The 19262-nt window shown below is 40.2% G+C and overlaps 2 protein-coding genes and 5 non-coding genes across 12 annotated transcripts in view; 3 read left to right on the top strand and 4 right to left on the bottom strand.

Annotated features, from left to right (window-relative positions):
• smarcd3b (SWI/SNF related, matrix associated, actin dependent regulator of chromatin, subfamily d, member 3b) overlaps positions 1-6775 on the top strand; it is a 67873-nt gene extending 61098 nt beyond the window's left edge. For 4 of the 6 annotated variants that reach the window (XM_061921747.1, XM_061921746.1, XM_061921745.1 and 1 more), the window contains 4 exons: positions 3508-3643; positions 3722-3844; positions 3940-4041; positions 4122-6775. In XM_061921747.1, coding sequence (XP_061777731.1) covers positions 3508-3643; positions 3722-3844; positions 3940-4041; positions 4122-4175 — 415 coding nt within the window. In that variant the 3' untranslated portion in view covers positions 4176-6775. Of the gene's footprint in view, positions 1-3507; positions 3845-3939; positions 4042-4121 lie in introns of all 6 variants that reach the window. The other 2 variants (XM_061921743.1, XM_061921742.1) reach the window with 1 other exon arrangement.
• On the bottom strand, positions 833-17981 carry chpf2 (chondroitin polymerizing factor 2). Its single transcript, XM_061921737.1, has 4 exons — positions 17165-17981; positions 11325-11889; positions 11078-11260; positions 833-9214 (listed from the first exon to the last, which is right to left on the bottom strand). The coding sequence occupies exons 1-4, from the start codon at positions 17434-17436 to the stop codon at positions 7943-7945; spliced, it is 2292 nt and encodes a 763-aa protein (XP_061777721.1). The 5' UTR covers positions 17437-17981; the 3' UTR covers positions 833-7942.
• On the top strand, positions 9274-9345 carry trnaq-uug (transfer RNA glutamine (anticodon UUG)). The gene has a single exon. It is a non-coding gene; the product is annotated as a tRNA-Gln (tRNA).
• trnaq-uug (transfer RNA glutamine (anticodon UUG)) lies at positions 13008-13079 on the top strand. Its single transcript has one exon. It is a non-coding gene; the product is annotated as a tRNA-Gln (tRNA).
• trnaq-cug (transfer RNA glutamine (anticodon CUG)) lies at positions 13210-13281 on the bottom strand. Its single transcript has one exon. It is a non-coding gene; the product is annotated as a tRNA-Gln (tRNA).
• On the bottom strand, positions 14202-14273 carry trnaq-cug (transfer RNA glutamine (anticodon CUG)). Its single transcript has one exon. It is a non-coding gene; the product is annotated as a tRNA-Gln (tRNA).
• Positions 16673-16744, bottom strand: trnaq-cug (transfer RNA glutamine (anticodon CUG)). The gene has a single exon. It is a non-coding gene; the product is annotated as a tRNA-Gln (tRNA).
• Positions 17982-19262: the final 1281 nt, after the last annotated feature.

Raw genomic sequence — 19262 nt, 5'->3', positions numbered from 1 at the left:
CTCGACGCTGTGTTGTCGGAGGGTGTAACAACACTAACAGGGAGGGATTGAAGTTGCACCACTGGCCCAAAGATGCGAAAGTGTCTGCCGCCAGACCCCCATTGAATGTAAAGGGAGTGTCTCCACATTTTACCGGCGATGCTAAGGCAGACATGGCACAGAGATGTATGGATAACCTGCAGATGCATTTGCAACGATAGTCAACGAAATCACAAAGGTGAGTTTTGTTGATGTTGACTGCCAGCTAATCGATGCTAACATGCAACGCTAATCGATGCTAACATGCTATTTACCGGCGGTGCTAAAGCAGACATGGTACAGAGATGTATGGATAACCTGTAGATGCATTTGCAACTACATTACGTTTCCTTCCACCCACATTTAATGCGAAAAAAACACTTACCAATCGACGGATTTAAGTTGCTCCAGTGTCAAAAGATGCGAAAGTCCTGATCGTTTGGTCCGCACATTTTACCGGCGATGCTAACGCAGCTATTCGGCCATGCTATGGCTATGAATAGCGTCAATAACTATTTGCTCAATAGCTTCAGTTTCTTCTTCAATACTTTCATACTCCAACCATCTGTTTCAATACATGCGTAATCTGTTGAATCGCTTAAGTCGCTGAAATCCGAATTTGAATCCGAGCTAATGCCACTATATCTTGCTGTGGTATTCCCATTGGTTGTTTACATTGGCAGCACTGTATGACATCACAGGGAAATGGCCAGTGTCTTCGTAGAGAGCGAAAATAAGGCACTTTAAAGGCTTTATTTAGGGATATTCCGAGACTGGTACAATTTTGAAAAAAACTTCAAAAAATACAACAAGCCACTGGGAACTGATTTTTATTGTTTTTAAGCCTTTTGAAATTGTGATAATGTTTCCCTTTAGCAGCAACACAAACGAGTCCAAACAGGAAGTAATAAAAGACTGAGGAGTATTCAGAGCTAAAGATTAATGAAGTGTGTTGTAGTTGCTACAATAGAACTACACCGCTACTGCTGTCAAATGATTATTTTTTTCAAATCAGATTAATCACACTTTAGAATTTGGATTAAAAGTGAGAAAGTCACAGGTTATTACTGGCTTCCATATTTTAAAATAACTTCAAAAAACAGCCAAATCTTTTTCAAATCTTTTTCAAAAACTTGAATGCACGTCAACAGTTATCTCTAAAGTCTAAAGGCTCGTAAAGTTATACATCTGGATCTAAGGCTGCCATTTTAGCTTATGTTTCTTTATTTCTCTGCTCATATTCCTCAAAAAGAACAATACGGTTCAAATAAGTATTTATTTGTTGAAGTGAGCATGGGCGTTTTTAATGGTATTAACTATGAGCATCGCCTTTATTTATTTTATTTGTGCATGGAGTTTACATCCTCAATTTTTGATCATGGGTTTAATTCAGTAATTTTTTAAATACTTAATGTATTTACACAAAAATAATCATTTTTTATTTTATTTTATTTTTTTGTTTTTTCTTGATTTATAACTTGATTGCGTGCAAGTAATTTTATAATTTAATAACCCCAGTGAATATTGCAGCTGCTGGCTCTTAATAAACAAACGCACATGGTTTGTGAAATCAAATTCTAAAATCAAAATTTTTTAAAAACATTTTATATGTTTTAATATTACTATTATGATATATTTTAGTATGATTCTGTCATTTTATAATGAATACAAAATATTATTGCACATGTTCTCAATGTTCCTCCTGATAAAAGGAAGGCTGAAGAAATACTGAGGATGTGTGGGATAATGTTTTGTATCAAATTCAAACCAATATTTTTTCAGATATCCATGTATGTTTTTGCTATTTTGCTCAAAACCGTTTAGAGCAAACATACTCAAAGAGTGGTGAAAATAAACAGAATGTAATTCAAAAACATAAGATATCAATCCAATTCTGATACTACCCTGGTATTGATTATATTGATATTGGTATCGCCCACTTCTAGTCTGCACTGATAAAAGGGAGGCTAAAGAAATATTGGGGACGTGTGCAATGTTTTGTATACATTTCAACCTACATAGAATCATACTATAATATATAATGGTAATATATTAAAAATATCTAAAATGTTTGAAAAAATATGTATTTTACAATTTTTGTTGTTGTTAAAATCGCTTTGTTTGTTTATCAAGCAGCTGTTATTCTTGCTGGGGTTATTATATTTTCCATTATTTGTACACATTCCAGTTAGAAACCAAGAAATGACCAAAAAAAAAACATGTACAAAACGAAACTATTTTTCTTGTGTAAATATCTAAGTTGTAGATATTATCGATAATAAGGCAGTATCAGTTTTGGATTGATAGTATACTAATGTGGTGAGATTGGGTTTTTTTTAGTTACAGTATATTCTGTTTATGTTTACAAATATCTGCAGATATTAATATGTTGCTCAAATCCGTTTTTAGAAAATATATACACGGATATTTGTAAATCTAAACAGAATATAACTAAAAAAAAATATGATCTCAGCACGCTTATATCAACCCAATTTTGATCCTGCATTGGTATCAGTTATTTCGATATTTGAATCGACCCCCCACCTGCAGTCAACACTGACAAAAGAAAGGCAAGAGCAATATTGAAGGCATGTGCAATAATGAAATATTGTGTTGTATTCATTTCAAACAACATAAAATCAGACTAAAATACATTATAAAATGAATTTTAAAAATATAAAATATTTAAAAAAAATCTGATTTGACTTTTTTTGTTGTTGTTAAAACAATCATGCTGGTCTGTTTATTAAGCAGCTGTTATTCATTCAGGGTTATTATTTTGTAAATGATTTGCACACAATCCAGTTACAAACCAAAAGAAGACCAAAAAGAAAATTATTCTTGTGTAAATATATAAAGTAGTAGATAAACATTGATTGATTGATTGATATCATTGATACCAGGGCAGTATCAGTTTTAAATTGATACTAATGTGATGAGATTGTATTTTTTTGAGTTTTGTTCTTTTTAATTTCACAAATATTTGTGTACATGATTGCATAAACAAAGATTTTTGTGCAAATAAACAGAATGTACCTTAAAAAAATATGATCTCATCACACCAATCCAATTCTGATACAGCTGTAGTATTGATAATATCCATGTTCAAAACCCACTTTTACACAAAGTTATTCACAGATATTTGTAAATATAAACAAAATATATTTTTAAAAATACAATCTTATCGAGGGGTATAGCTCGGTTGGTAGAGTGGCCGTGCCAGCAACTTGAGGGTTCCAGGTTCGATCCCCGCCTCCGCCATCCTATTCCCTGCCCTTGTGTCCTTGGGCAAGACACTTTACCCACCTGCTCCCATTGCCACCCACACTGGTTTAAATGTAACTTTGATATTGGGTTTCCCTATGTAAAAGTGCTTCGAGTCACTAGAGAAAAGGGCTATATAAATATAATTCACTTCATCACAGTGCGATTAAATATCAGTACTGCCATGGTATGTATAATATTAATATTGGAATCGCCCACCTCTAGTGTGGACCCTAACGACCAGAAGAAGACGGCCTGCTACGACATCGACGTGGAAGTGGAAGACCCCCTGAAAAGCCAGATGAGCAGCTTCCTCCTGTCCACCGCCAACCAACAGGAAATCGCCACACTGGACAACAAGGTGCGCTTTATGAACAAATGTATTTATATACATTTATTTTGTGTTTATTTTTGTTTGATCCATTTCCTTTTTTTCCAGATCCATGAGACCATTGAGTCCATCAACCAGTTGAAGATCCAGAGGGACTTCATGCTCAGCTTCTCCCGAGACCCCAAAGGTTACATCCAGGACTGGCTCAAGTCCCAGAGCAGAGACCTCAAGGTTCACTTGCTGCTTTTTATACGCTCAACAACAGCTGGTGTCCTCCATCTTGGTCACATTTAGGATTGAAGCTCCTTTTTTTTCCCTTTTTGTAGCTAATGACGGACGTGGTGGGGAACCCCGAGGAGGAGCGCAGGGCGGCCTTCTACCATGAGCCCTGGTCCCAGGAGGCGGTCAGCCGCTACTTCTACTGTAAGGTGAGTAAACGTCACCACATGGTGTCCCAAAACCTCCCCCATATTCCCGCTATCATATTTTCATATATTTCTCCCAACAGATCCAGCAGAGGAGACAGGAGCTAGAGCAGGCCTTGGCGGTCCGCAATACCTAAACACTGTGTGTGTGCGTGTTTGGGTATATTTGTGTGTGGCCCAGCTCTCCGCCGAGGCCAAACAATTCAAAATTGGAAGGTCACCACATTAGGTACATTGTCACACTGAAACATACTTGCCAACCCTCCCGGATTTTCCGGGAAACTCCCGAAATTCAGCGCCTCTACCGAAAACCTCCCGGAAGAAATTTTCTCCCGAAATTCAGCCGGAGCTGGTGGTCACGCCCCCTCCAGCTTCATGCGGACCTGAGTGGGTACAGCCTGTTTTCACGTCCGCTTTCCCACTATATAAACAGCTTGCCTGCCCAATTATGTTACAACATTTACAGATTTTAATAAAAAACTGCACACACAAGGAGACGAAGCAGAAGAACGAGGAAGTTACAGCCATGGCAACGCTGTCTGTAATAGAGTGATCTATGTTGTCTGTTGCCATCTCCTGGTGAATCTTGGCTATAGCGTTATGGGGTTGCTTTTTGATTGGCCAACGATTTACGTGGGGTTGTGCACCTGACAGAAGGTGAGGGAGTCTGTTCTGAAGCCCACAGTAAAGAGAATTAACTTCATCACCTCACCTGGTGTTTGAGTACAGTTAGTAGAACTGTGTTTTTATTACTGTGTATTTGATAGGTGCCGTCTGAAATTCGATTATTTATTTTATTTATATATTATAAAATAAATATATATAGCTAGAATTCACTGAAAATCAAGTATTTCATACATATATATATGTATATGAAATATATATGAAATACTTGAGTTGGTGAATTGTAAATGTGAATATACTCCCCTCTTAACCACGCCCCCGCCCCAACCTCGCCTCCGCCCCACCCCCGACCACGCCCCCCACCTCCCGAAATTGGAGGTCTCAAGGTTGGCAAGTATGCACTGAAAGCTCTTTCTAATATTTTGCCACCCTTCGTTATGTAGCTAAATAAGGTAGTAAATGTTAGAAACAGCTCTCCATATGATGCAAAAAATTACTGAAACACCCTTATTAACATTTTTACATGAATTTTGTCTGTGTAAAAGACAACTTTCTCGATTGTATGTCAAGGTCGTTGCAGTTCCACTTTGGCCCTGTAGGCGTCGGTAGTGCTCGCTTTCAAAATGTTACCGAATGTCAAAACACAAGTCAAGAAGAAAACATTTGTGGCCTCGGTGACCCGAACTAGGAACGCTAAAAAGGATTGCTTACTACAAAAAGTAAGCTTGTCTTTAATTTATTATGTTTATGGGACTTGGTATGTGCCCAAAATGAAGGGATAATGGGACACAGGCACATTTACACGTGAAAACATCGTTTGCTAACATGATTTTGGCCGGCCTGGTCAGCCATTTTGCGCAGGCGCAGTGAGGAGAGGGTATTAAAAAGGAAGTATAAAAAACAAAAGGGTGCTTCCGAGCAGAACTTGACTGCAGGTGATTACGTCATGCCTACCTGCACTGCTTTGTGTATTCAGGCTCAGAGGGTACGTGCGTTTTGTCGTGTTTAAAAGTAACCACACCAGCAATGGCTCCTGCAGCTATCCACTGTTCCTAATTTAAATGCATCAATCTAATTGTATTTATATAGCCCCTAAATCACAAGTGTCTCAAAGGGCTGCAAAAGCCGCAGCGACATCCTCGGCTCAGATCCCACATCATGTTCCTAAATCAGAAGACTTCCAAAGTTCCCACATCAGTGTTATGCAAATCAATTGAAGTGTTGAGTGACGAAAAGAATGCTCTTCAAGCAATCATAGCATTAACAAAAAGGATTGGCTGGTGTTATGTCATAATGATTACCAAAGGTTCATCACTGAAGCAGAAATAGACATCCCCCTCGGGACACCAAATTGTGTCTCACTCTTTTTGGGAGCTCTTTGTGCTGACAAACTTTTGCTTTCTTTTACACTAAGTGTTACATTTTTAACGTGCGAGCTATGTGAATGTAAATATGTTTATGTACTTCAGTCTTGTTTAAGGCTTCTTTTGGAGCCAGATGCTGCAACAGAGTGAGACCTCCCTTCTCTTCCTGTGAAATCTTAGTAGCTCTAACATCTAATCTGCACCGTTTTCCACCTTCCTTGTAATGGCTAGTATGTACAGTAAATGTCATGTCCCACAGAGGACGTCGTATCCTCAGTAGGAACACGCTGGTGGTTCCTTTGCACTGTGCTGTAAATTCTCTGCCGTTTTTCATCGCAGGCGAGCGACACCCTCACACTCACTTCACGATGGCCTATGCATGCTCTGTGGACTTCTGAACGCTATAATGTAAATATATTAGTACGGGTGGCACAGCCTTCTGGAACTTTTTGTTGCCAAAAAATAACTTGCCACCAGCAAATTAGTGTTTTTTATTAATGCATTAGCAATAGTTTTTTGTTTTGTTTTCTATTTTGTAGTTGTCATACAGCTGTGACTCATTAGCTCCTTATGGTGTTCACTCACATAGCATGTTTTTAAAGGGAGAGTGCTGCTCTGTAGTTTGTTTAATGCTGAAAAAAGATACAAAAGTGCCAGGAGCAACAACAAAAAAATGTGGGGTAACTGTGTGAGACAGACTGGATGTAAATAAATAAACAAGCGCTTGCCAAAGTTTGTAAATGCCACAACGTGCCGAGTGTCTTTGTGTCGTTCAGGTATGGCAGTGTCATTATTGAAGTAGGTGTGTCATTATTTCAGTATCAGTGTTAGGGGTGCACAACAAAATCGATTCACAATTCTTATTCATCCCGATTTTAAATTTTTAAAAATAGATTCAAAAATAAATAAGAAAATATATATTTTTTTATTTTTCTCCACGCAACCAGAAGCTTTTCTAACCTTCAAAAAGTTCCATTATAAATATAAATTGCGAGATTCTGGTTGAATCGAGAATCCTGTTGAATTGAAAATCGATTCTGAATCCAACTGTCACACCAGGAACCAGAATCAGATCAAATCCTAAGGTGCCCAAAGATTCACACTCCTGAGTGTTACAGGTGCCAAAAAAAATCAAATATGAATCGTAATTCTTATTCATCCCAATTCTAAATCATTTTCTAATTTTAAAAAATTGGAAAAAACTTTTTTTTAGATAAGAATCAATTTGAAAAATAGTTTTTAGGCCATCTCCAAGCAACTACAAGGAGCTTTTTTGAACTTGGAAGTTTCATTATAGTTACTATACCAAATATTACATCGCAAGAATCAATTGGAATCGATAATGGATTCTGAATCGAATCGTCACCACAGGGATCGGGTCGAATCGTTAGGTGCCCAAAGATTCCCACCCCTACTGAGTGTCATTATTGAAGTATGGCAGGCATTATGTAAGCTGCTGTCACACACAAGCTGTGTACGGAATGTGTGTGTCATGTGTTCCACTCAGCCAGGAAAAAGACGCCTTTCACAGTGGGCTCCTCCCTTGGGTGATGCAGGTGGGGAGCTAAGCGCTGAGTGAAGTGACCCATTCAGCTTTGTTCCGCAGATATAAGCCACAGTGCACGTTTGGCGAGTTGGCGGCCCGGGCACTGGTGGAGAGTCCGCTTTTTTGGAAACTCCTGGATGTCATATTTCATGTTTAAGAAAAACACATTGTCCCAAAAACAAAAGGCAGCAAAGGGTTTCAACTAATTTCCAGCAAGATGTATAAAAAGGATGGAGTGCAGTTCAGCTCGCCTTGTTAGTTTGGAATGATACATCCGTTGTTGGCATCTTCAGAGTAAATGTTGTGTGTAGTGTAAATATTGTCTGGTTGTTCAAGTAAAAAAGCTTGAGAACTATTTGGACCTTGGTAGCTAAGTGCTGTTGGCCTGCTCCTGCTCGAATAGCGCCATGGCGAGGTGGGAGCGTGAGCCCAGCCCCTCCAGGTTGCTGAGGACGCAGCGATGGTAAATATCTTCGCTGAAACGCGGGTTGCACGCTCGCCGCACGTGCTTCTGGACCAGCGCCGGCTCCACGGCTCGGAACACGTGCAGGCCGGAGTAGCGGACGAATATGTCGTACACGTCCATGCTCTCCAGCATTTCCTCGTTGTCCAGGATGTCAGCCGCCATCTTGCTGCGCGTGGTCATGTAGTCGGCGTTGTAGAAGCAGGCCTCGTCAAAGACGCGGCGGTCGAAGTGGCCGTCTCGAAGCGACTCTGAGGCGAAGGAGGAGGCGGCGGACGGCGGCTGGTCGCGGTAAACCACAGCCGGGCTGTACTCCTGGAAGTGGATGGGGAAGAAGACCTGCCAGCTGCTGATGGCGTTCATCCGGCAGCGGTTCAGGAAGTCGGCGTTGACCTCGGTCCACACGCTGGCCAGGAAGAAGAGTGTGTCCACGGGGTGCTTTTTGGAGATGATGTCCATCAGCTTGACCTGTGAGGGAACCTCCGTCTTGACACTGATCCAGGGGATCTTGACGTCACCGTAGCGCTTCTCCACCTCGCCGATCATGGCCTTGACGCCGGCAAACACGTCCGTCTGGCTGACCCGCTGGGCGTCGAAAAGGTCGTAGATGAAGAGGAATGTGAGCAGGACGTTGTCGTGCGTGTCCAGCGTGTTCATCACGTACATGTCCAGGAAGTTCCCCACATAGTCTTGATCCTGGGCGGTGACGGGGAGGATGACCTGCACCCGCGTGGCCTCCGTCACGTACGGCATGGGGATGATCTCGACGGCGCTCAGTGGCCGCAGCAGGTTGACCCGCTTGGCGATGACCTGGCTGTGGCCCTTCTGGGTGTACGCCTCCAGCGCCAGGTCCAGCACGTACTCCATGCCGCGGGTCGGGTCGAAGCGGCGGTAGCCGTTGAGCAGGCGCCGCTTGAGGAAGCGCAGTTGCGGCTGGTAGCGCTCGTTCAGGCGCTCCACGGCGATCTCCAGCACGGAGTTGACGTCAGCGCGGTCGGCACCTCTCATCTCGCACTTGGGGGAGGTGTCCACGCAGGAGTAGATGTGCTCTTCCGTGAAGTATTCCCAGTTGATCACCTCAAAGCGCGTTCTGGGATGGAAGGGGGGGTTAACGCCCACCGGCCACGTGACGCCCGCCTTACCCTCTGGCGTCAAGTCGCTCAGGTTGTTGATCTGCATCTGATTAGGCACACAACAACAACATCATCATCATTAGTAGTATGTGTGCAAGCTAACGTGGTTCCATGGTGTAATGGTTAGCACTCTGGACTTTGAATCCAGTGATCCGAGTTCAAATCTCGGTGGAACCTTCATTTTTTTGTTTTGTTAAATCCTTAATAGCTGCCAATTACAATTGTCCTTTGCAAAAAACATGCTCTGTGTATTTTTGAAGCAACAATATGTGAATTATTGTAGTTGAAACTTACAGGAGTAAAAACAAAAAAAAAAAAGATCTCACTGAGTTTCGAACTTTGATCACTTGTTTCAGAGTCCAGAGTGCTAAAACCATTTCACCATCGAACCACTCTTTCTACATTTGTTGGATGACACTTTAATCGGTCTGCACGGTGGCTATCATTCACAACCATCACATGGGACAAGAACACATATTTTGTTTTTTTTATGCATTGTAACTTGTGAAGAAACACTAGCAAAAATCAGCTAACAATGGAGCCAGTCATTCTATTCTGCCTATAAAGCACTGTGGGAAACATCCAAAAGCCTCCAACATTTTATATACAAGTACATATACTTCCTTGTTATAACTATATACGTAATTAATTAACAGCCACATTCATAATAACATTTAATATTTACATATTTTGTTCATTTTATGCATTCGGCATAAAATGAACAACGCCACTAATCAGGCAGACTTCATGAGAGCCAACGACATCTACTTTGGGACAAATGATGAGCCAGAACCTTACATTTTTGAGCCTGGATATAAGGAGGATGATATACATGTTTTAGAAGCTGTGTGCTAAGCAGATGCAGCTCTAGTAAAACACTAAGCATTAAGTAGCAGTATTGCTAAGTGCTAAACAATATATACAAACTAAAAACATAATAAAACAATCACTTACTGTACAAGGTGGGATGTGACTGATGGGACGTTTATATATTCCCTTTTAGTGTTTTTTCTCGCCATCTCCGGGTATAAGTTGAAAATCAAAGTTGACCAACTTCTCGGTTTATGACCGCAACCTTCTAATACAGTGGTTCTCAAATGGGGATACGCGTACCCCTGGGGGTACTTGAAGGTATGCCAAGGAGTACGTGAGATTTTTTTTTAATATTCTAAAAATAGCAACAATTAAAAAATCATTTATAAATATATTTATTGAATAATACTTCAACAAAATATGAATATAAGTTCATAAACTGTGAAAAGAAATGCAACAATGCAATATTCAGTGTTGACAGTTAGATTTTTTGTGGACATGTCCCATAAATATTGATGTTAAAGATTTTTTTTTTTTTGTGAAGAAATGTTTAGAATTAAGTTCATTAATCCAGATGGATCTCTATTGCAATTCCCAAAGAGGGCACTTTAAGTTGATGATTACTTCTATGTGTAAAAATTGTTATTTATAATTGAATCACTTGTTTATTTTTCAACAAGTTTTTACTTATTTTCATATCGTTTTTTCCAAAAAGTTAAAAAAAAGACCAGTACAAATCAGCAATATTTTGCACTGTTATACAATTTAATAAAACAGAAACTGATGACATAGTGATGTATTTTACTTCTTAATCTCATTTTTTCAACCAAAAATGCTTTGCTCTGATTAGGGGGTACTTGTTTGTGGTTTTTGGATTAAATCTAGAGGGCTTTAGGGGCTCAATAGACGCAATGACATCATGAATCCAATTACCTCCATTGTCAGCTGACTTTTGCTAATGTTTATTTACGAGTTAGAATTCATAACAAAGAAAAACATGTGTTCTTGTCTTACATATGGATTATGAATAATAATCAAAATTCCCAAAAAGAAGTGCAGTTCCCCCTTTAGGGCAGTGATTGTCATGTTGTCTAACCTGCAACTCCTGTATTTGCATGTACGTCCGCTCCAGTTCAATCTGGCTGAAGCGCTTGTGCAGGCGGTACATCAGGTTGGGCTCCAACACCGGATGGACGGTGAAGGCGTTTTTAAACTGCATGCTGTCTTCACGCTCTAGATCAGCGTTTTTCCCCAGCTCAAAGTAACGATACGTCATATCCTGTGACGAGAAAAAGCTTTCATTTTAGAAGTTTGCTCACGTTGCGTCATGAAAAGGTGTTTACCTGGTGGATCTCCACACAGCTGAGGCCCAGGTAGTCGATGATGCAGCGGCCCAGCCACTCGTCGGGCCTGACGCTGAGGATGTCGTTGCGACATGAGTCCAGGTGCGGCTGCAGACGCGCCAGCAGGCTGCGGGACAGCAGGTAGCCGTAACCTCCGTGGCAGTACCGTGCCTTCTCCTCCCCGCCGATGAACTCCTCCGCCCGGCCCATGTAAAGGTCCTGACCGGCGCTCAGGTGTCCCACGAGCTCAGACAGGCGCTGCGCCTGCATGTACGTGTCGTCCTGGGCCAGCAGAAACCAGTCGTAGTCGGCGCTGTAGTGTTGGTGGAGGTGGCGCACCGTCTCGTACATCAGCCACACCGGGCGGTCGTCGCCGTGAGCGACCACCGCCATGCCGTGCGGCACCTTGGGGCTGCGCAGGCCCGTGAAAAAGAAGGTGCGTTGGAAGTGGTGGGCCACCGTGCGGTTGACCGCCACCGCCAGCGTGTTGAGGGTTGCCCGGGAGGTCAGAACGCCCACTAGGAGGCGCTCTCTAATGCCCAGCTCTGTGTGTATGTAACGAGTCCTGCGGGGGAAAACATAGTCAATACAGAAGAACCTCCATTCACAAACTCCCATTTCATTTACACACTTTTAGAATAGGCCTCTATGTGCAAACCACGTCTCGGCATTTGAGAGTTTCATTCATTTGTTCGTTTTGTGTTCCACTGGAAGCCTTAAGGCGAAACCATTGTGATGACATCACTTCCTGTGCAGTACAGTGCACCTGGGGCACAGCTGTTTTGGAGAGGCAGAGCTCCCCATACGTTACATCCTGTCCTTTACTCGGTCGCCACTTCTCAGTGCTTGGGCGTGTTTCTTTGTGTTTTGTCTATTTTGCTTACTCAATATGGGTCAGCCTCGAAAGAAGGAGGGAATTGCTGTGGACTTAGACTTAAAGAAAAGAGGGGAACCCCCCACACTGTCCCTTGTTCCTGCCTCCATTCCTTTCCCCGCCTTGTTTCTCTGCCATTCCCCAACAGCAAGGTAAAATGAATTAAATGTATTTATTTATTGTATATACATGTATACGTGTACATACATATACATGTCTGTGTATGTATATATATAATATAATATATATATATACACTATATATATATATATATATATATATATATATATATATATATACATACATACATATATATATATATGTATATATATATATGTATATACTATATGTGTTATATATATATATATATATATATTATATTATTATATTATATATACCTGTCTATCTGTGTTGGCCCTACGATGAGGTGGCGACTTGTCCAGGGTGTACTCCGCCTTCCGCCCGATTGTAGCTGAGATAGGCACAGCGCCCCCCGTGACCCCAAAGGGAATAAGCGGTAGAAAATGGATGGATATATATATATATATATATATATATATATATATGTATATACATACACAGACACACACACACACAATGTCTTCAAACTGTGCTTTTTTTTTTTTACTAAAATAGGAACGTTTGTTGAGGCAGGAACCGATTCTTCATGTTTCCATTGTTTCCATTGGGGAACTCTGATTCTCTGTAGGAACTTTTCGATTTACAAACCATGTTGAAGAACAGATTGAGTTCGTAAACCCTCTAAATGTCACACATTGGAGTGAGTGAGTGAGCGAGTGTGTGTACATGGTTCCATGGTGTAATGGTTAGCACTCTGGACTTTGAATCCAGTGATCCGAGTTCAAATCTCGGTGGAACCTTCCGTTATTGTTTTGTTAATTCCTTAATAGCTGCCAATTGCAATTGTACCAATACAACAAACATGCTCTGTGTATTTTTGAAGCAATATGTGTATCATTGTAGTTGAAATTTACAAGGGTAAAAAAAAGAAGGTTCCACCGAGATTTGAACTCAGATTGCTGGATTCAGAGTCCAGAGTGCTAACCATTACACCATGGAACCACACTGTAACTATTTGCATAGACCTTAATGGGTAACATTGCCTATCAGTCACAAACTTTACATGAGACAAGAACACATATTTTGTGTTTTTTTTTAATGCATTCTAACTTGTGAAGAAAGGCTAGCAAAAGTCAGCTAACAATGGAGCCAATCACTCTATTCCGCCTATAAAGCGCTGTAGGAAACATCCAAAAGCCTCCACAAGTATATATGCTTACTTTTTATTAGTATGTATGTAATTTACTAACAGGCACATTCATAATAACATGTAATATTGACATATTTTCATTTTATACATACGGCTGCAAAAATTATACCTCAAATGCATCACAACATTCGCTTTTCCTTCCAACAACGGTACTAATCATGGAGACTTCATGAGAGCCAACGACATTTACTCTGGGACAAATGAAGATCTAGAACCTTACATTTTTGAGCCTGAATATAAGGAGAATGATCTATACGTTTTAGAAGCTCTGTGCTAAGCAATATGCAGCTCTAGTAAAACCCTAAGCATCAAGTAGCAGTATTGCTAAGTGCTAAACAAGATATACAAACTAAAGACATAATAAAACAATCACTTACTGAACAAAGTGGGATGCCGACTGATGGGATGTTTATATATTTCCTTTTAGATAAAGAATTAATCAAAATCCTCAAGCAGGATTAAAAAAAGGTCCTCAAACAAGCTTTTTTTTGTGTTTTATAAGTTGAATGTCAACGTTGACCAAATTGTCGGTTTATGATCACAACTTCCTTCTATGTTAGAGAGATGATTTATTATAATTGTTAACTCCTTATTGGCTGCAAATTAAAACTGTACAATTATAATTAAAAAAACAGGATTTGTGTATTTGTTAAGTAACAACATGTAAATTGTTGTAGTTGAAACTTACAGGGGTAAAAAAAAAAAGCCATTTAGGTTCCACCGAGATTTGAACTCGGATTACTGGATTCAGAGTCCAGAGTGCTAACCATTACACCATGGAACCACACCTTCTTCTTTTGTGGTGACCGCCACTTTAATGTGTAACATTGCCTATCAGTCACAAACTTTACATGAGACAAGAACACATATTTGGGGTTTTTTATGCATTCTAACTTGGGAAGAAACGCTAGCAAAAGTCAGCTAACATTGGAGCCAATCACTCTATTCCGCCTATTAAGCGCTGTATGAAACATCCAAAAGCCTCCACAAGTATATATACTTACTTTTTATAAGTATATATGTAATTTACTAACAGGCACTTTTATAATAACTTGTAATATTGACATATTTTGTTCTTTTTATACATACAGAGGCAACAATTATTCCTCAAGCGCATCACAACATTCGCTTTTCCTTCCAACAACGTTACTAATCATGGAGACTTCATAAGAGCCAACGACATCTACTCTGCGACAAATGATGATCCAGAACCTTACATTTTTGAGCCTGAATATAAGGAGGATGATTTATACGTTTTAGAACCTCTGTGCTAAGCAGATGCAGCTCTAGTAAAACACTAAGCATTAAGTAGCAGTATTGCTAAGTACTAAACAATATATACAAACTAAATACATAATTAATTGATTTACGTGGACCCCGACTTAAACAAGTTGAAAAATGTATTCAGGTGTTACCATTTAGTGGTCAATTGTACGGAATATGTACTGTACTGTGCAATCTACTAATAAAAGTTTCAATCAATCAATCAAAACAATCATTTACCGTACAAGGTGGGATGCCGACTGAGGGGACGTTTATATATTCATTTTTAGATAAATAATTAATCATAATCCTCACGCAGGAAAAAAAAAGTGCCTCAAACAAGCTATTCTTTGTGTTTTATAAGTTGAATAAGAAAGTTGACCAACTTCTCGGTTTATACATCCATCCATTTACTACCGCTTATTCTCTTTGGGGTCGCGGGTGGCGCTGGTGCCTACCTCAGCTACAATTGGGCGGAAGGCGGGGTACACCCTGGACAAGTTGCCACCTCGATCACAACCTTTTACTACTTCTTAGAGGGATTATTTATTATAATTGTTAAGTCTTTATTGGTTGCATATTAAAACTGTTCATTTATAATTTAAAAAAAACATACTCTGTGTATTTGTTAAAGGCCTACTGAAACCCACTACTACCCACCATGCAGTCTGATAGTTTATATATCAATGATGAAATACTAACGTTGCAACACATGCCATTACGGCCTTTTTAGTTTACTAAATTACAATTTTAAATTTCCCGGGAGTTTCGTCTTCGAAACGTCGTGTAATGATGCAAGACGTTATGGGTTTTTAGGAAGTATGAGCGCTGCGCGCACACACAGCTAAATGTCGTCTGCTTTAATGGCATAATTATACAGTTTTTTGGACATCTGTGTTGCTGAATCTTTTGCAATTTGTTCAATTAATATTGGAGAAGTCATGTAGAAAGATGGAGTTGGGAAGCTTTAGCCTTTAGCCATACAAACACACAGTGATTCCTTGTTTAAAATTCCTGGAGGTGAAACTTTCCTATGGATCAGAGCGCGGTCAAGCCAACATGGATCCCTACCGAATGTCAACCAGCAGGTTTCGGTGAGAAAATTGTGGTTAAAAGGTCAGTTCTTACCGGAGAAAAGCTGAGCTTGTGCCGTCCATAGCTGCCGTCGACTCCCCTGAGACACTGCGCTTCAAGACACCCGTGGAGACAACCTTCCGACTATCAGGTAATATTAAACTCACTAAAACACTAGCAACACAATAGGAAGATAAGGGATTTCCCAGACTTATCCTAGTAAATGTGTCTAAAAACATCGGAATCCGTCCCAATGCAATCGCGTTTTTTTTTTTTTTAGCTTTTTCTAGTCCGTCGCTATCAATATCCTCAAACACGAATATTTCATCCTCGCTCAACTAAATGGGGAAATTGTCGTTTTCTCGGTCCGAATAGCACTTCTTGTTGAAGGCCCCCATTAAAAACAATGTGAATATGCGAGGAGCCCTCAAACATGTGACATCATTGTCTGCGACTTCCGGTAGAGGGAGGGCATTTCTCTTAGCACCGAAAGTTGCGAACTTTATCGTGGATGTTTTGTACTAAATCCTTTCAGCAAAAATATGGCAATATCGCAAAATGATCAAGTATGACACATAAAATGGACCTGCTATCCCCGTTTAAATAAGAAAATCTCATTTCAGTAGGCCTTTAAGTAACAAAATGTATATTACCATTTACCATGAATTGATTAACTTGGACCCCAATTTCAACAAGTTGAAAAACCTATTCGGGTGTTACCATTTAGTAGTCTATTGTACGGAATGTACTGTACAGTACAATCGACTAATACAAGTTTTAATCAATCAATCAAAAATTATCGTAGTTTAAACTTACAGGGGTAAAAAAAAAAGTAAAACAAAATTCAGGTTCCACCGAGACTTGAACTCGGATTGCTGGATTCAGAGTCCAGAGTGCTAACCATTACACCATGGAACCACACCTTTCACACTACGGATTAGCAACAACCGCTGAAGTCACGTAACACTGAAGTACGGGGATTTGATCAATTGCGCCTGCAAAGCACCCTGAGAAAAACTCCAAAAGCCTCCATCATCCTTGTACATACTGTTCACATTGTAAGTATATATGTAATAATAACATGCAATATTTACATATATTGCTCATTTAAAGCAGACGGCCGCCTAATAATTACACAGACATGCATCCCAATAATGTTTTTTTCCTGCTTATCAACGGAAACATCTGGTCTTACAATACATATGCTCAAGTGTGTATTATTATTATTATTATTATTATTGAGGTAAGTGTTTCATCACAGTTCATTGAGAGTGATGTCACGTGATGACACCTCTTGCCCGCCAAGAATCAAAGACAATCAGAGCACCTTCCACCCACCTCAGTACTTTCTTGTAGGGCTTGTTGGGGTCCTTGTGGTAGGGGACTATACGTGGTTGGAAGTCCTCCTTCTCAACCCCGTCCCTCGAGTCCCTCTGAGCATCCCCCCTGCCCAGGTACAGCTTCCCGTTGCCCAGGTCGTCCTTGCAGGAATCCTCCGAGTCCCCCTGAGTCCAGGACACCATCAAGAGGCTCAGGCTGCAGCCCAGAGACAGCCCGAGGATCAGGGGCAAAACAGGCCTGAACACGGCCAGAAAGGACGAAATACGCATCTCTGCTGGTTCAATTTGGATGTCAAAAAGAACTTAGGTGAGGCACACACGGATCCAGGAAGGAGTATTTGGTCTCACATCCATGCCATGACGCGAAGCTTGCAGTCCACACTCAGCGATGCATTATTTGTCTCAAGTCGCGCCAGGGAGGAAAAAAGTAAACAACTATAAGCTTGACTCAGTTATAGCTAGAAGCGCTAGTCGGCTAACGGAAGTGTCTCCACGGTTTAGTCCGTCGTCGTAAAAAGCAAAACACCGTTTTTGTTTTAACCAAAAAGTTGTTGCTTTTTTTTTTCACCTTGAACGTACCACGACACGTCAAACTGACATGCTAGCATGCTAGGCGCTAGCATCGCTGTTAAAAGTCTCGCTTTTTTGGATCCAGGCGCCTCCCTTACGAAGCCAACAAGCAGGCGGTAAATGTGGCATCCATCGTCGCCGATAAGGCGTCAAGTTAGCCCGGTCGTGTGTCATCCATTTCTCTTCCGACCTTACACTTCCGCTTTGTGTTCAGGAAAAAAAAAATCCTCCTCCGCATCATCACTCACTGCTGGTGAGTGATGAGGAGTGATACTGTGATACCGATACCGCCGATACAGATCTGCTCTAATATCGACAGTCAACTCAAAATATCGATACATTATATAGTACAGTGGTTCTCAACCTTTTTTCAGTGATGTACCCCCTGTGAACATTTTTTTTAATTCAGGTACCCCCTAATCAGAGCAAAGCATTTTTGGTTGCAAAGAAAGAGATAAAGTAGTAAAATACAGCACCGTGTCATCAGTTTCTGATTTATTAAATAGTATAACAGTGCAAAATATTGCTCATTTGTGTGGTCTTTCTTGAAATATTTGGAAAAAAAGATATAAAAAATAACTAAAAACTTGTTGAAAATAAACAAGTGATTCAATTATAAATAAAGATTTCTACACATAGAAGTAATCATCAACTTAAAGTCCCCTCTTTGGGGGTTGTAATAGAGATACATCTGGATTAATGAATACTAAACATTTCTTCACAAAAAAAGAAATCTTTAAAATCAATATTTATGGAACATGTCCACAAAAAAATTTAGCTGTCAACACTGAATATTGCTTTGTTGCAAACATGTCCACAAAAAAATCTACCTGTCAACACTGAATATTTCTTTGTTGCATTTCTTTTCACAGTTTATGAACTTACATTCATATTTTGTTGAAGTATTTTTCATTAAATGATAAAGGATTTTTGAATTGTTGCTATTTTTAGAATATTTTTAAAAAATCTCACGTACCCCCAGGGGTACGCATACCCCCATTTGAGAACCACTGATATAGTATATGATTGGTACAAAGGTTTGACTAACACGTGTACACAGATATTTTACATGTCTTTACTGTGTATATAATTGAACAGTGTTTATGTTGTGTACAAAGTGTATTTACCATGAATCGATTAACGTGGAACCCGACTTAAACAAGTTCCATCCATCCATCCATTTCCTACCGCTTATTCCCTTCGGGGTCGCGGGGGGCGCTGGAGCCTATCTCAGCTACAATCGGGTGGAAGGCGGGTACACCCTGGACAAGTCGCCACCTCATCGCAGGGCCAACACAGATAGACGGACAACATTCACACACTAGGCCAAGTTAGTGTTCCCCAGTTAAAAAACTTATTCGGGTGTTATCATTTAGTGGTCAATTGTACGGAATATGTACTATACCAAGCAATCTACTAATAAAAGTCTCAATTAATCAATCAATGCTGTGCAAAAGAAAATGTCATATTTTTTGGGAGCTCATCTTGAATTTGACATTGTTTATAGGGTTAGGCGCAATAAGTGT

Source organism: Nerophis ophidion, linkage group LG15 (genome assembly GCF_033978795.1).
Source record: "Nerophis ophidion isolate RoL-2023_Sa linkage group LG15, RoL_Noph_v1.0, whole genome shotgun sequence".
In the NCBI taxonomy this organism is placed as follows: domain Eukaryota; kingdom Metazoa; phylum Chordata; class Actinopteri; order Syngnathiformes; family Syngnathidae; genus Nerophis; species Nerophis ophidion.
Note: the sequence above shows the minus strand (reverse complement) of the source record. Positions and strands in the feature narration are given on the sequence as shown.

Excerpts from the sequence above, each read along its gene's own strand:
- chpf2 (XM_061921737.1), bottom strand. The coding sequence starts at position 17,436 with ATGCGTATTTCGTCCTTTCTGGCCGTGTTCAGGCCTGTTTTGCCCCTG. Across the intron at positions 11,261-11,324 it reads GCTGTGTGGAGATCCACCAG|GATATGACGTATCGTTACTT; the intron begins GTAAACACCTTT and ends TTCTCGTCACAG. Across the intron at positions 9,215-11,077 it reads TGCAAATACAGGAGTTGCAG|ATGCAGATCAACAACCTGAG; the intron begins GTTAGACAACAT and ends GTGCCTAATCAG.